This window comes from Crocuta crocuta, unplaced genomic scaffold, assembly GCF_008692635.1.
Source record: "Crocuta crocuta isolate KB4526 unplaced genomic scaffold, BGI_CrCroc_1.0 scaffold64, whole genome shotgun sequence".
Taxonomy (NCBI): Eukaryota; Metazoa; Chordata; class Mammalia; order Carnivora; family Hyaenidae; genus Crocuta; species Crocuta crocuta.
Window position 1 is genome coordinate 5471874 of NW_027530640.1, and position 16612 is coordinate 5488485.

The 16612-nt window shown below is 39.1% G+C and overlaps 1 protein-coding gene across 1 annotated transcript in view; it reads left to right on the forward strand.

Moving 5' to 3' along the window:
- SLC22A4 (solute carrier family 22 member 4) overlaps positions 1 to 3288 on the forward strand; it is a 31810-nt gene extending 28522 nt beyond the window's left edge. The window contains exon 11 of the mRNA XM_077768874.1: positions 1434 to 3288. Coding sequence (XP_077625000.1) covers positions 1434 to 1509 — 76 coding nt within the window. The 3' untranslated portion in view covers positions 1510 to 3288. The remainder of the gene's footprint in view (positions 1 to 1433) is intronic.
- Positions 3289 to 16612: the final 13324 nt, after the last annotated feature.

A 16612-nucleotide genomic window follows, 5' to 3' on the forward strand; every position in this document is an offset into this window, starting at 1 on the left:
CAGATAAGCAGATACATACATGAAAAGCAATACTTGTCCACATTTATAAAGAGATACAAAATAAAACAATTGTGTGTGTGTGTGTGTGTGTGTGTGTGCGCGCGAGTGTATTGGCCTGTGAGATTTTTTGAGAATTTTTCCTCCTGTTACCAACTACTTCTGACCCAACTAGGTGTCCTATAATTTAATTCAATTCCAACACTTACCACCCAGAGTTTCCATCAGAACGCACAGGTTTAAGGGCTCGTCCCACAGGACGCCCTCTCTTCAGATGCCAGTGATAAATATCAGGTCCCCAGATCATCCACACTTCTATCCAATTTGGCTTCAAAGTTGGGTGTTTCTACAACCCATGTGCTCAAATTCAATAATTTGCCAGAATGACTCACAGAACCAGGATAACACTTTCCTTACCATTTCAAGTGTATTATAAAGGATACATATGAACAGCTAGATGAAGAGGTGAGGTTCAAAGAGGTGCAAAGGGTGAGGTCCAGAAGAGTCCAGGGTATAGGAACCTTCTGTCCCTGAGCTGCTGGGGAGCACTGCTATTTTGGAACATGGATGTGTTCACCAATTCAGAAGCTCTCCGAACCTCAGTGTTTCGAAGGTTTTATGGAGGTTTTATCACATAGGCACGGTCAATAACTAATTCAACCTGTAGCCCCTCTCTTCTCCTTGGAGGTTGGAAGATGGGACTGAAAGTTCCAGGCTTCTAATGAAGGCCTAGTCTTTCTGGTGACCAGCCTCCATCCTGAAGCTACCAACCAGCCCACCAGTAGTTACCTCATTAGAACAAAAGGAAAGACACTACTGTTACCCCTATCACTCAGGAAATGACAAAGGATTTAGGAGCTCTGTGTCAAGAATAGGGGACAAAAATCAGATATCTTTCTACAATATCACAGATTGGCAAACAATTAAAGATGAGTGGTAGTGTGGTAGAAGTTTAGATTCTAGAGCAAAAGTGTCTGGCTTCAAATCCCGAATCTATTCCATAAATTAGGGAGAATTACTTAACTTTCACTAAGCCTCAGTATTTGCATCAGTTATACAGGAATAGTTCATGTGGCTGTTGCGGGGTTATGTAAGATAAAGTAACTTTAGCATCAAGCCATGAAATACATTAAGTCTATATGTGGGTAGATTCTGGTCCCTGATGGAACATGTACAGCAAAATGTGTCCCAAACATTGTTTTCTTCTAATGATGGGACCATTTTAATGTCAACTTTAGCTTGCCAAACACTTCATGTTTACCACTTGATCCTTTCCTCAGGGGAATTGTAAAATTATAGAACACAACCTCTAGACTCCTGAGTTATTACTAGAGTTAGGTTTATTGACTGGATAAATGTTTTTCAGTGTCACTCTGGCATTTTGAGGAGAAGAGTCTTGAATATTTAAATTTCTTTAGCGCTTATCTTATTTTCAGGTTCAGATTTAGGAAAAACACAAGAGATTCAATGGAGAAAGAAGAAAATCCCAAAGTTCTCGTAACTTCATTCTGACAAAATGTCCACTCCATTTGGTGATCTGAAAAACAGATGCATAAGACTATGAAGAAACCAAAGCCTTTCCTGATGAAATGGATCAACTCTAACTATTAACACTAAAATGACTTTGCTGTTGAGAAATGCTTGTCGCATAGCAAACCCCAGCCACTCTTCCAGACAATCCCCTTATTTTTAAAAACAACCCATTCCTAGAGAGTCCACCTAATTAATTCAGTGAAGTGGGTTCATAAGATTTTTTTGAAAAATGTGTTGGTCAAGGGCTGGTAAATTCATACAAAGATTAACCCTCTTTTTCAAACATACAAATATTATCCAAATAAAAAGAATGTCCTTGTATCAACAACTATTAGGTAACAAAAGTACGTGTGTGTATGTGTATAAGTGAACTAGCACATTCAAAATTAGAGTAGTTTTTGAAGTGAACTTATATATTGCTGGAACTAAATGATTATATGCAGTATTCCTATCCAGAAAATTTTGTACAATCCCTTGGGAGAATTGATGGCAGATATTAACAGTGTTTTACAAGTGAAACACAGTAAGAGACCAAGAAGCCTTGATATGTGGCTCATATGACCTGTTGGCCTTTAAGAAGGAAACCAAGGCAGTTCCCTACTAAAATTTCAGTGGCTGTAACTCACAGCCTTTTGAATGGTCCACATTTGTTGTGATCTTTTGGAGCACATGATTAAACTTTCTGTTTCGTAAGACTGACTGAAGAGGTATTTTGCTAGTAAATAGAGAATCAGAAGAGCTACAAACCAGTTAGATTGGTAAAGACGGCTTGTATGCCCCATGGCCGAGAGATATCAGCACCTAGGAAGAAGGCTGTCCAAGTCAACAATTTGGAAAGACTTTTAAAACAGTACTTTCCATTAATAGATTCCTTCCTAAGCATGGTATGCAGCTATATTCTCTCTCACCAGGAGTGCTTCTGGTTCCACGAATAAGCAGTGTAAAAAATCAAGGCCACTAATGGGGTAAAGTATTACCATAAGCTCAGAAAACAAATGTCAGGTCTCTGTCTCAGCATGTTTTAGGCATGCCGAGCTGATAACACAGCGAGGAATTAATCCTGGAGACTGAGGCAACATGCTTTCTCTGAAAGTGACTTCTGTGACCGCAGCACAGTGAAAAGCAACTGAGCCTTTAACATCCCCAGCTCTACGGTGTGCTCGTAGAAATAAGCAGCTCTGATTTTTAACATGATGCTGGGTGACGTCATCTCCTAAAAATACTTATCCTGCAAAGTAAATTTTCACTAAATATTTTGTAGAGGAAACTTGATATAGCATCTTTCACAAATGGTCCTTATTATTTCAAGTTCCGTATCCTGGACTTTTCTGATTAACCCCAAATTCTTTCTCTTTATTGTCATATTTCAAACAAATATTTTATATCCTCCTGACACACTGATCCTAGCTTTTGATTGTTACTTTAAAATCCACTAGACTATCCTAGAATAGTTTATGTGGTATCATCCACCCAGTGCTTTTGTCTCCCCCGTGGATGCAGCCTGTCTGGATAATCTTTCCACCTTGGGCACTAGGTAGCCTGTCCCACAAACAGCAGATCACACTGTTTCCCAAGAAGCTCTCCTTGAACTTCCTTCCCTCTGGTAGTGGCTGTTCCCTCCTCTGTGTGCCTCATGTACTTGTCACCCTTACTCAGTTAGGCTCTTGTCTTATTGCCTCCCAGAGCCTAGGGACCTTACCTGGTTTGTCTTTTTATCCTCTGTAGATCTGTTTAGCATAGTGTTTTCTTGCATTTACCAAGCACTGTTAAATATTCTCATTGAAAAACTTTGTAACTCTAGTTTGGAAAAAATGTTTGATATGTAGACATTAAAAAATGTCAATGCATATATTAAAATGCTCTTAAAGCTATTTCTAAATATAAAAAAATGAGGATTTGATAATTACCTTTTATTGCTCTTTGTACAGGTGCTTTATATCTTTTGAAAATCTGTTTATATAAAGGCAACAAGAACAGAGATGATTATCTCTTTGGTAGTTCAAAGACCAAGTAGATCACTACATGCACAAATACTATTGATTAAACTGAAGTTGCATTGCTGATTTTTAGAAACTACTTTTGTTTATTTTTTTAAATTGGTATATTTATTTTGGAAGAGAGAGAGGCAGAGAGAGAATGAGGGGCCAAGAGATAGAATCTCAAACAGGAAGCTCAGCATGGAGCCCAACTTCGGGTTCAATCCCACTACCCTGGGATCATGATCTGATTTGATATCAGCAGTGGGACACTTAGCTGACTAAGCCACCCAGGCGCCCCTAGAAACTATTTTTAAAGTTAGGTCTACAAAGCACCATCCTGCACTTATGACTAGCAATCTCAGACTGGCAGCCAATCTTACACCACATGTTCTAGAATCTAGTTTCTTGTTTGAATTCTGGTATCATCCTAAGTAGTCCCTCCTCCTTGATTCCGCTCCTGCCCTCCTTGAATCTATTCTCAGAACAGCAGTGTGAATTATCTAAATAAGATCATGTCTTTCAGCACCTGGGTGGCTCAATCAGTTAAGCATCCGACTCTTGATCTCACCTCATGTCATGATCTCATGGTTCGTGGTATCAAGCCCCATATCCAGTTCCCTGCTGATAGCACAGAGCCTGCTTGGGATTCTGTCTCTCTTTCTCTCTCTGCCCCTACTCCACTCACATTCTTTCTCTTTTTCTCTCAAAATAAATAAACTTAAAAAAAAAATTTTAATGAGATCATGTTACTTTCCCTCTCCAAACCTCCCAATAGCTTCCCATCTCAGCTAGGTGCATTCCTCATCTCCCCATTATGCTACCACAGCACATGCTTTTATTATGAGTTATGTCCCACATCAGTCAGGTTTTTAAAAAGTCAAAGTCTTTGCAATAGTCTATGCAAAGGATGACTACATGTCCCAGTTTTACAAGGACAGCCACAGTTTCTATCTGTTGGCCCAGGGTGATTATTAATACCCTCCACAACCTTTCATGCTAAAAATGTTCCAGTTTGGATATACAACTCCTACTTTGGAGCATATATAACTCTTAGCTTGGAGTTATATATGCTCACCAACTGATAGGGCCCTATTCTGTGTGTCCCCACCCTCTGTCTTTGCTCAAATGTTACCTGCTTCCTAAATACTTATCTGACCACCCAGTCTAAGATTGTATCCTATTCTCTGTCCTCCTCAACTCACGTGTCCCTGCTTCATTTTTCTCCATAGCTCCTATCGCCCTCTAAAATCCTACCTAATTTTCTTCTTCATTTTTTAAAATGTCCTTCTTCCTCCTGGAGCTTACATTCCATAATGGGCACTGCTGGATCCCCAGAAGTTAGCACAGTGGTTGGCACATAGCAGATACTGGATAAATATTTGTTCTAAAATGAATAAATAGGGGCACCTGGGTGGCTGAGTCAGTTAAGCATCTGACTTCAGCTCAGGTCATGATCTCACGATTCTTGGGTTTGCGACCCGCATGGGGCCTTGTGCTGATAGTGCAGAGCCTGGAGCCTGCTTCATATTCTGTGTCTCCCTCTCTCTCTCTGCCCCTCCCCTGCTCATGCTCTGTTTCTCTCTCTCTCTCAAAAAGTAAATAAACATTAAAAATAAAGGTAAAAATAATGAATATAGGGGCGCTTGTGTGGCTCAGTCAGTTGAGCATCCCACTCTTGATTTTGACACAGGTCATGATGCCACCAGTCATGGGATGGAGCCCCATGTTGGGCTCAGTGCTGAGTGTGGAGCCTGCCTGATAGTCCCTCTGCCCCTCTCCCCTGATCTCATGCTCTCTCTGTCTCTCAAAATAAAATAAATTTTAAAAATAAATAAATAATCAAAATAAAAATGGAAAGATATATTATTATGCTCATTATTATAGTTAAATTGGCAAAAGTAATTACTAGTTTTCAAACAAGAAAATGTTGGCCAATAAACACAACACGCTTGATCTTAGCCAAAAGGCCGAGAAGCTATGGCCAATAAACATACCAGAAAGGTGTTCTGCTTCACAAATAACTGAAAGAATACTCATTGAAGAGGCAATGTGATGCCACTTTCCAACTAACAAAGATAAGCAAAGATTACAAAATGATGGTGCTCAATAATAATGATAGTATGAGGAGATATACTTTCATATTCTTCTGGTGGAAGTGTAAATTGGATTATTTTTCTGGAAAAGAAATTGGCAAAGTGTTTCCTGAGTCTTAAAATGCTTGGATTTTTTTTTTTAAGTTTATTCAAAGAGAGAGCATACATGTGAGCGAGTAGGGGAGGGGCAGAGAGAATGGGAGAGAGAGAATCCCAAACAGGCTCCGAAATCAGTGCACGGCCCGATACGGGGCTCAATGATTTCTTGGGATATGACACCAAAAGCATTGGCAAGAGAAGCAAAAATAGACAAATAGGACTATATCAAACTTAAAAACTTGAGTGTCAAAGGAAACGGAGTGAAAAGGCAACCTACAGAATGAAAAAAAGTATTTAACAAATCATAAATCTAATAAAGGATCACTATCCAGAATGTAAAAGAAACTTCTATATTCAAAGACAAAAACAAATGTCTGTTTTAAAAATAGGACAAGGATTTGAATAGACAATTCTCCAAAGAAGTTATACAAATGGCCAGCAAGCACATGAAGGTGCTCAATGTCACTAATCATTAGAGAAGTGGAAATCAAAACAATGAGATACCACCTCACATCCAGTAGGATGGCTTCTATACAAAGAGCAGAAAACAAGTGTTGACAAGGATGTAGAGATATTGGAAAACTTATGCATATGCACTATTGGTGGAAATGTGTAATGGTGGAGCCACTATGGAAAACAATATGGAGGTTTCTCAAAAATTTAAAAATAGAATGACAATATGGTTCAACAATCCAAAATAGTTCAAAGCAGAATCTCAGAGAGCTATTTGCACACTCATGTTCATCACAGCATGATTCACAGTAGCTAAGAACTGGAAGCAACCCAAATGTTCATCAACAAAAGAATAGATGAAGAAAAGGTGGCGTGCATGTACAAAGCAACATTATGTAGCCTTAAGAAAAAAAGGAAATCCTGTTGCATGCTATAACATGCATGAATCTGAAGGTCACCATCCTGAGTGAAATAAGCCAGTCACAAAAGGACAAATATTGTATGATTCCACCCATATGAAGTGTCTAAAATGTCAAAATCATAGAAACAGAAAGTAGAAAGATGGTTACCAAGAGCAGGGAAATGGAGGAGAGTTAGTGTTTTCGTGGGTTTCAGTTTCGCAAGATGAAGAAGCTCTAGAGATCTGTTCATAACAAAGTAAATATATGTAATATGACTGAACTGTACACTTACAAATGGTAAAGCTGGCAAAATTTAATGTTATGTGTTTTTTTCACCACTATAAAAAAGTTAAGTGTGGATATAGTTAGATAAGTCAATAATGGTGTGTTTTTATGAAAGAATATTATTCGGCCTTTAAAAACAGTATTTAAGAGTTTTTTAAAGTTTTATTTATTTAAGTAATCTCTACACACAGCATGGGGCTCAAACTCATGTCCCTACACTTGATCTTAGCCAAAAGGCAGAGAAGCAATCAAACTCATGTCCCTGAGATCAAGAATCACATGTTCTCCTAACTGAACCAGCCAGGTGCCCTTAAGAATTAATTTTAATAACATGATAAAGTACTTGTGATATTAAAGTATTAAGTATTAAAAAACAGTATACAATAGCATTTACCAAATAGTGAATGCATGCATGAATAAACTATGTTTAAAACACACACACACACACACACACACACACACACACAAACAACTAGAAGGAAATATCTCAAGGTGTTAACAGTAAGTATGTCTGGATTGGGGATTATAGATGACTTCTGTTTTGGTTTCTTTTTTGTAGTTTTCCATACTTCACAAATGTTTCTTGAATATATCCATTTTGTAATCATAAAGAAGCTAAAAAAGATAAACTTTTATTAAATGTCAACTAAGTGTGAGGTCTCAGGGACCAGAAGTGAAGAACATGAAAACTACAAAATTCTTGCTCATATTGGGCTCTATCTAGCCAGATTGTAAATTCCTGTCTGTGTAGCCTTGGCAGCTAGCCCAGGGCCCTGACCTGGGCTGACTTCTGTGGAGCTGAAACTCAGGTCAAAGTCATTTTCTTCCATCTAGACCTGGGCATTTTTATACCTCTCCTCTCTGCTTGAGCAGCAGTCATCTACCTCTCTCCTGATTTGGTTTCACCAAGCCACACTTGCTTTTCTGAACCAAATTACCTTATGGCTGGGGTTCTATTTAACAGACCGCCAAATGGCTTGTAAGAAGTTATGAGGATTTGTTAAAAAAAAAAAAAAAATTATAAGGATGGGAACTATCAGTGCCTCAGTGTTGGCACAGAAAAGTCTTCAATCCGATTTTGAGAACCTTGAGGCCTTTATCTAACACTGCAAATTTGACCCTCCTTGTCAGACAGTCTCCTTCTAACTTCCCTATGTGCTCCCTGTCCCTGCAAAGCCCACCATCTCACCCTCCCTCTGTTGCTTTCCTGTCACTGTGTTTCACTCTGGACAAACATCTGTCCTCCTTCAAGTATATCCCTGGGTGCTTTCTCCACATCCTCACCTTGACAGAGACCTGGCTTCCCTCTAAGCACCCCACTTCCTCTGTGGTCCTGTCTCACTGAGGCTATTTATTTCCCACTTCTTGTGAACTTCAGAGCCAGGTAAGTTCTTGGCATTTTCTAGATGTTCACGGCCAGTTCCAAACTAGAACTCCTTCACCTTCACATACATGAAATACCTCCTTCAAGGCTAATGCTGTGCCCCTCTGGTTGCTGTTACCAACAATCTGCCCAGTTGCTTATCTACATTCTGTGAGCTCTCTGGAACCCAGTCTGAGATACGGATGGCTTTTGTGCTCAGGAGGATGAGTAATCCTATACCTCAGCTTCAGGGCACTTGACCTTTACCTCTACTTCAGTCTCTGGACACACCCTGGACCCCGTCAACAATCACAGTAACTCCACCTCATTCCAGTACGTTTTGTTTTCCTCACAACCCTTCAGTTCTGACCTTGGTTCCTTTTGCTTCCAATTTATACTTCATGATCTTCTCAATTCACTCACCTACTACCCTGGGCCTTTTGTTTACTCAAACCATTTTACTCTTCACTCTCAATCCAAGCTGCTGAATTAAGATACAGAATAGGGGACAGGGTGCCTGGGTGGCTCAGTAGGTTGAGTGGTTGAGTGTCTGACTTAGGCTCAGGTCATGATCTCGTGGCTCATGGGTTTGAGCCCCACATTGGGCTCTCTGCTGTCAGTGCATACCCTGCTTCAGAACCTCTGTCCCCCTCTGTCTGTCCCTTCCCCACTGGATCTCTCTCTCTCAAAATAAATAAATAAGGTTAAAAAAAAAAAAAGGATACAGGAGAGGCGATCGCTGTTGGGTTGGAGCAATGTGTCAGTTGGGAGAGTGACAAGTAGGTTGAGGGTCCAGCTATGATTGGAAATGAAAATGTGTAGAGATACCAATTCACATGGTAATGTGATTTTTGTCCAGTGTCCCAGGGGAGGAATGAAATGCACACCTGGTTGGATTTGAGGTTTATAGTCCAGGTGAACAGAATGACAAGACAGTGGAGGAACTGAGACTGACTGAGCCAAAGGCTCATAGTATTCAGATTGAAAAGAAAAGGGAAAAAACATGACAACTTCTGTTGTCCTAGTATGCTATGCCCATCCACTTTTTTTAAAAATTTTTTGCTTTATTTAAGGTGTATGAGAACCTGACACAGTGTTAAGACCCAGAGTGTTCAAAAGAAGAGAGTGCAGATCAGTCTAAGGTGCCAGAATCTGCCTCATCTCTCTTGGACTATTCACCAAGGATGTGACCTTGTTGATATGAAACCTGAGAAGACTGAATGCAGTCACTTGGCAGGGGCCAAAGGCTAGATTTCCGTTTTTAACATAATGAGATGTAGCATTAATAATTAAGAGTGTAGGAGAGGAGGCAGACCTACCAGAGTTCTAATTGGGACCTCTCACATGCTAACCAGAGAAACTATGTAAATTATTCAACCTCTCTTTGGTTGCTTTGTCAGTAAAGTGAGGACAATGAGAATATCTACCTAGTAGAACTGATGTGAGGACTAAATGATGTCACAGGCTATTGGTATTATTATAATTGTAACATTGCAATAGCAGAGAGGATGGATACTTGATCAAGGACTAATTTCTGCCCTAACTTGGCATCTAGTTCAGAAGATTAAGATTATCAGTAACTTGGGGCACCTGGGTGGCTCAGTCAGTTAAGCGTCCGACTTCAGCTCAGGTCATGATCTCATGGTTTGTGCTGACAGCTAGCTCAGAGCCTGGAGCCTAGTTCAGATTCTCTCTCTCTCTCTCTCTCTCTCTCTGACTCTCCCCTGCTCACACTGTCTCTCTTTCTCTCAGAAATAAATAAATCATTAAAAAAATTTTTGAAAAAGATCATCAGTAACTTATATTATCCAAATTTAACAAAGTCTCCTGATATCTATCTTCCTATGGAATCTTAGTCCAATATGACTCATATCCCATCATATCTCATAAGGAGACCAAATGTTCCTATATATCTTTTTTCTTGGTTAATTTCGTCCAGATTGTGACTTTAAATACCATCCATATGCAGATAACTCCCTGATGGATATCTCATTCTGACCTTTCCTATGAACCTCATACTCATATATCCAACTATCTGCAAACTTAAACTGAAATACAAGTTTAAAATTAAATTTTATGTTTAAGTTTATTTTTAAATTTAAAGTAAAACTCTCACACAGGCAACAAAAGAAAAAATAGATAAATTGGGCTACACCAAAATTTAAAACTTTTGTGAGTTTTAAACAAAACTGTTACTCTGTTAAATTTAAAACAGAGTGAAAAGGCAACCATGGAAGGGGAGAAACTATTTGGAAGTCACATATCTGATAAAGAGTTAATATCCAGAATATATAAAGAATTCCTACAACTCAACAACAACAATAAAACAACAACTCAATTTTTAAAAAATGGACAAAGGACTTCACAGACATTCCTTCAAAGAAATTACACAAATGGCCATTAAGCACACAACATAATGCTCAACGTTACTAATCATGAAGCAAATACCAATCAAAACCACAATAAGTGATCATCCCATACTCGTTAGGATAGCTGCTCTGAAAGAAAAATAGAAAATAACAAGTGTTGGTGGGGATTTGTAAAAATTGGAACCTTTGTGGGCTGTTGATGGGAATGGAAAATGGTGCAGTCTCTATAGAAAACAGCCTGGCAGTTCCCCCAAGAATTAAAAATAGAATTGCCATGCAATCCAGCAATCTCACTTCTTGGTATATACTTAATAGAATTGAAAGCAGGGACTTGAAGAGATATTTATATACTCATGTTCCTGTAGCAACACTATTCACAGTAGCCAAAAGATGGAAGCAACCCAAGTGTCTATTGACAGATAAATCAAAGAATCAACTGTGAGTCTATACGTACAGTGAAATATCATTCAGCTTTTATTTTTTTTAATTTTTTAAATGTTTTATTTATTTCTGAGAGAGAGAGAGAGCATGAGCAAGGGAGGGTCAGAGAGAGAGGGAGATATAGAATCTGAAGCAGTCTCCAGGCTCCAAGATAGCTGTCAGCACAGAGCCCGACACAGGGCTCGAACCCACAAACCGTGAAATCATGACCTGAGCCAAAATTGGATGCTTAACTGACTGAGCCACCCAGGCGCCCCTCATTCAGCCTTTTAAAAAAAAGAAAGAAAATTCTGACATGTGCACAGATGAACCTTGAGGACAATGTGCTTAGTAAAATAAGCCAATCACACCAGGACAGATACTGTAGGATTCCAGTCATATGAGGTACCAAGAGTGGTCCAGCTTATAGAACCATAAAGTAGAAGGATGGTTGCTAGGGGCTGGGGACAGGGGGGAGTGGGGAGTTAGTGTTTAATGGGGACAGAGTTTCAGTTTCGCAACATCAAAAAAGTTCTAGAGATGGATGGCAGGAATGGTCATACAACTATGTGAATGTATTTAATGCCACTGAACCGTACTCTTAAAAATGGTCAAGATGATAAATTTCATGTCATGTGTATTTTACCATGATAAACTTTTTAAAAAATTAAAATGAATTAAAACTTGTAATTTCCCACACCCCCACCACCCCTACCTATTTCCTCATTCTAAAAATTGGCACCAAGTTGCTTAGTCCAAAACTCCAGGATTTATCCTTAATTTCCTCCCCTTCTGCCCATACCCAATAGTAAGTCATGTTACCTTTTGCTTCCAAAATATATTCTGAATTCATCTATTCATCTCTTCCATAGATACTGCTGTACTTCAGGCCATCATATGCTCTGGCCTGTGGTGCCGCAATGGCTTCCTAATCAGTTGATCTGTTTTCCTTCTTGTCCTCTCCAGTCAGTTGGTATAGCAGCCAGAGGGCTCTTTTTATGGTAGAAACCACCTGTTATTCTTTCTCTACTTAAAAATACTCTGATAGTTTCTCACCACAACTATAATAAAATCCAAACTCCTTGCCACTGTTTACAGGGAGCTAGATGATCTGGTGTCCATACAAACTGGCCTCCCGCCAACATCGCTGACCTTATGTCCCATCACTATTCGCTTTGATCACTATGTTCCAGTCACACTGGTCTTCCCTCCGTTGTTTCAACACCCCAAGCACATGCCGTTTCCTTGCAGACTTTGCATTTGCTGTGCCTCTGCTTAGTACACTCTCTTCCCGGATCTTCATGTGATAGGTTCCTTCTGATGCCTTGCATCTCAGCCTAGCTATCACCTTCTCAGAAAAATATTCACTTACCATCGAATCTAAGGTAGCCATCCACTGATTGTCACTCTTTACACCATCATTCTCTTCTGTCTCTTCTTGACACTTACAACTACTAGAAATTCATATTTGTTTTCACAACTTTAAAATCGGTTTCACCATCCCCCCACTAAAGTGTGAGCTCCGTGAGAACAGATTCTTGTTTGTTTCCTTGATTCCCAGAACCCAGAACACTGTTGGGCACATTACATCCTATTCAAATATTTGCTGATTGAAGGAAGAAGTGAATAACATCAATCACTCAATTTTCCTTCTATATCACATATAGACATAAAAAGCCTTTTGAGTGAACTGGTATTTCTAACATTAGCCATCACCAAGCTTTTCTATCTATTCTAGAGGGTGGTAACCAGTCTTCAAAAGGTCAAGCAGCATATTTCATTTTAGGTTTACCCTGAGGGGAACGAGGTTACATTCGTACTGTCGCTGAAGTGTGTAGCAATGTGTAATTATTTACATGGAATTTAAAAATTGTCCTGTATTTCTTGAAGCTAAATTGTAGGTTTTCACATTGGATATTACACTTGTTCAAAGTAAAATTCTGGACATCTAAGTCCTTAAAAACATATTCAAAGTATTTCATTACATACTTTTTCTAGTCTAAAGAAAGTTTTTGGCCCGTTCTCTTCATGGTTAGTCATCTATCTGTCCAGGCCAACATAGACTGGGCTAAAAAGGCAGGACCATATAACAGCTCAAATGTGATTTCTCTGCCTCTTCTATCTGTGTAACCCCAAACTCCTAAAAAGTCAAATCTCTAATCACAGTTGGGCCCATGAATATAGACTATTCTGTCATTATTTTTGAGGTGTGTCTGCAGTAGATACCAGGACATATCAGTGGCACAAAAGTACCACATTCCCACTGGCAAATGAAGTCCAGCTATGTATGCCAAGTTCAACTGCAGCTGTTCTACCATGCCCAAAATGCTGATAGGCATGGGTGATGAAATGCTACTTCGGATGTTGCCTGATGAGGTACATAGACCCCTATTCCTCCACTCTTGAGTCATATTCTGATGTTCTGAGGTGAAGGCAAATAAAATATCACCGAAGTCTTGGCAAAAAATAGCTAGTCCAGATTTCACTTTCCATAAAATCTGTACCCAGTCTGTGAAATCAACAGCAGAGCCTGGGCAGACCCTCTAAATCATCCTTCACTCTGATACTGAAGCTGTAACATTGGACTAAGCCCGGACCTCCTCTCTCTTTTTCCAAAGTTGTTCTTTCTTTGCAGGCTTCCCTTTCCTCAGGTAATTTAAGCGCTGGCTGCTTCAGCTCACGTAATGTAAACATGTCCAAATCTATGGAGAATGCATAGTTCTGAAAGTGTTTCTTTACTCAATGAGCAAAAATAAAAATAACTATAGCTAATACTTATTTCACAGTCAAAATGTGCTAGGCACTGAGCTAACCACTACCATCTGGGAAATTGAGGTTTGGAAAGTTTATACACTTGCTTAAGCTTACAAGCTAGGACTTGAAGGAGTCAGCAATTGAATGCTGACAGCTATACCCAGAGACTATGCTCTTTACCAATGCACTGTATCTCTTATCCTGGAAGTAATCATAAAGTTTCTAAGATAAGAAACTTCTATTAAAATAGAAGATAAATCAAGGAGTTACAGATGTTTATTCTTCCTTACTCTAATCCAACACATTATTTAATAATCTGTGTATTTTTTAAACATTTATTTATTTTTGAGAGACAGAGAAAGACAAAACATGAGCAGGGGAGGCGCAGAAAGGGAGGGAGACACAGAATCTGAAGCAGGCTCCAGGCTCTGAGCTGTCAGCACAGACACTGATTTAGGGGCCCAAACCCAAGAACTGAACCGTGAGATCAGGACGGGTCACTTAAGTGACTGAGCTACTCAGGCACCCTTTAATCTCTCTTTTAAACGATGCAGTTGCAATAATAATAACATTCAGATAGTAATCACTGCCCCACCTAGAACTGCTGCAGGTTGCTCTTTGCTTTGTGCACTTGGACAAGCCTTTTTTGACAAAAGGTTTGTTTTCTTAAGATCTTTTTTGGCAACCTACTGAATTGTTTTCAAACCCTTCAGGAGTGTTTTCTGATTTCCAACTGATGTTTCTTTAGCTAAGACCTTTTCACTTTATCTTGGTCTGGGCACAGGTCAGCATTCTTCTCAGAGAAGCTTTTGTTTATTTTGAAATATTGAAACAACTTAGAGAATTGATACAAGAAACAAGTTTATTTTCAAGAAGCTTGGTTTTCCTTTTCAGTTAGCTCCAGAAAAGGACTGTTACTTGAGATAAGATGTTAGAAAGGATTAAGTGCATTTTTGAAGGCATAGCCAGCCATCTTCAGGAGGCAGGAATATTGAAACAGTACGTATAAAATGACTAATATCTATGTTAACACTTTTATCTTAATTTTTAAAATCCATTATGTTTTAGGGAAATGTTTATATTTCCTTGCATAAAACATGCTGGCTTGCACATGTACCCCAATGTTCATAGCAGCACTCTCCACAATAGCTAAAACGTGGAAAGAGCCTAAGTGTCCATCAACAGATGAATGGATCAAGAAGATGTGGTTTATCTATACCATGGAATACTACATGGCAATGAGAAACAATGAAATCTAGCCATGTGTAGCAACATGGATGGACCTTGAGGGTGTTATGCTGAGCGAAATAAGTCAGGCAGAGAAGGACAAATATCATATGTTTGCACGTATAGGAGGATTAGGAGGAACTTGACGGAGGAACTAGGGGGAGAAGAAGGGGGGAAATGGTGGGGGGAAGGGAGAGAGGCAAACCATGAGAGACTCTTGAATGCTGACAAAAACTGAGGACTGATGGATGTGGGGGGAGGGGGGAGGGGCATGGAGGAGGGCACTTGTGGGGATGAGCACTGAGTGTTATGTGGAAACTAATTTGACAATAAACTATTTGTTAAAAAAAAACATGCTGGCTTGTCCTTTATTTTTATTTTCAATTTAGAATATAATCACTATTAAAGATTATATTCTTTAACACTATTAAAGTGTTTATCCAAGAGATTACATTTAAACAACATACATTTAGTTCTCCATCACTAAGCCACTATTATAAAAAAAAAATGTAACATGCTGCAATGTTAAATTTAGCAGCCCTAATTTTTAAAGGCTTTATAACAGTGCTGTCCAATAAGATAGCCAACAAAGCTACATGCAGCTACAGAGCCCTTAAAATGTGGTCAATACAAACTGAAATGTGCTGTAAAATACACACTGGATTCTTAATATTAATATGAAAAAGAAAAGGATGTAAGATCAACAACCTTTTATATTAGAATGTAAAATATCTTATTAATTTCTGTGTTGATTACAATGAAATGATAATGTTGGAAATCTTGAATTGAATATATTATTAAACATATCGTTAAAATTAATATCCATTCCTTTCTACTTTTCTTAATATGTAGGGTTGCCTGATCAAATATAGGACACCCAGTTATATATGAATTTCGTATGTTCTTGCTTATATTTTAACACTATAAAATTATTCCTCTTTTAACTGAAATTCAAATTTTAACTGGATGTCTTAAATTTTTTTTGCCAAAACTGGTAACTTTATTACTAGGACTACCAGAAAAATTTAAATTACAAAAGTATTCTATTGGACAATGAAACTTTAGAATCATCTAGTTTTGGGTTTTTGTTTTTGTTTTTTTTACTGCCAACTATTGAGTTAACTGTGCAGAAATACTTAACCTGAAGGAAACATTTAATCCTAGACCGGGATCATCAGTGCTCTAGAAGTTAAATTTTTACATTTGTTTTAACAAGTTAAAAGACAACAAAGGAGCTTGACTCAGACCAAAGTATGGAAAGGGCATTTGGATTAGAATTAAAAGTCACTGCTCCCAGCCTCTCCATTGGGGTAGTTAACGATTCCACTTTCAAAATAATCCCTGCCACTGTTAACAAAGATAGGCGGTGTCAAGGGCAGCTAACTGGCAGTAAGACTCTGGGCCACTCAGTCCCTCAAGGGACATTAGTAAAAAGCTGGCAGGGGTGGAGGGACGGTATTTTTAATACCTGACCCTCTCACCCCGCTGATCTAGCCATCCCCTCCCCGGGCTCCGAGCTGGGCCAGAGACCTTGGCCTCAGACGCCGAGGCCGCGAGTCTCACTGCCTTCCTAAGTCGAACCAGGGCTACCTGGGTTGTAAGGTCGCTGCTGTGCCTGCAGAGGCTGGGAGAGACCCCG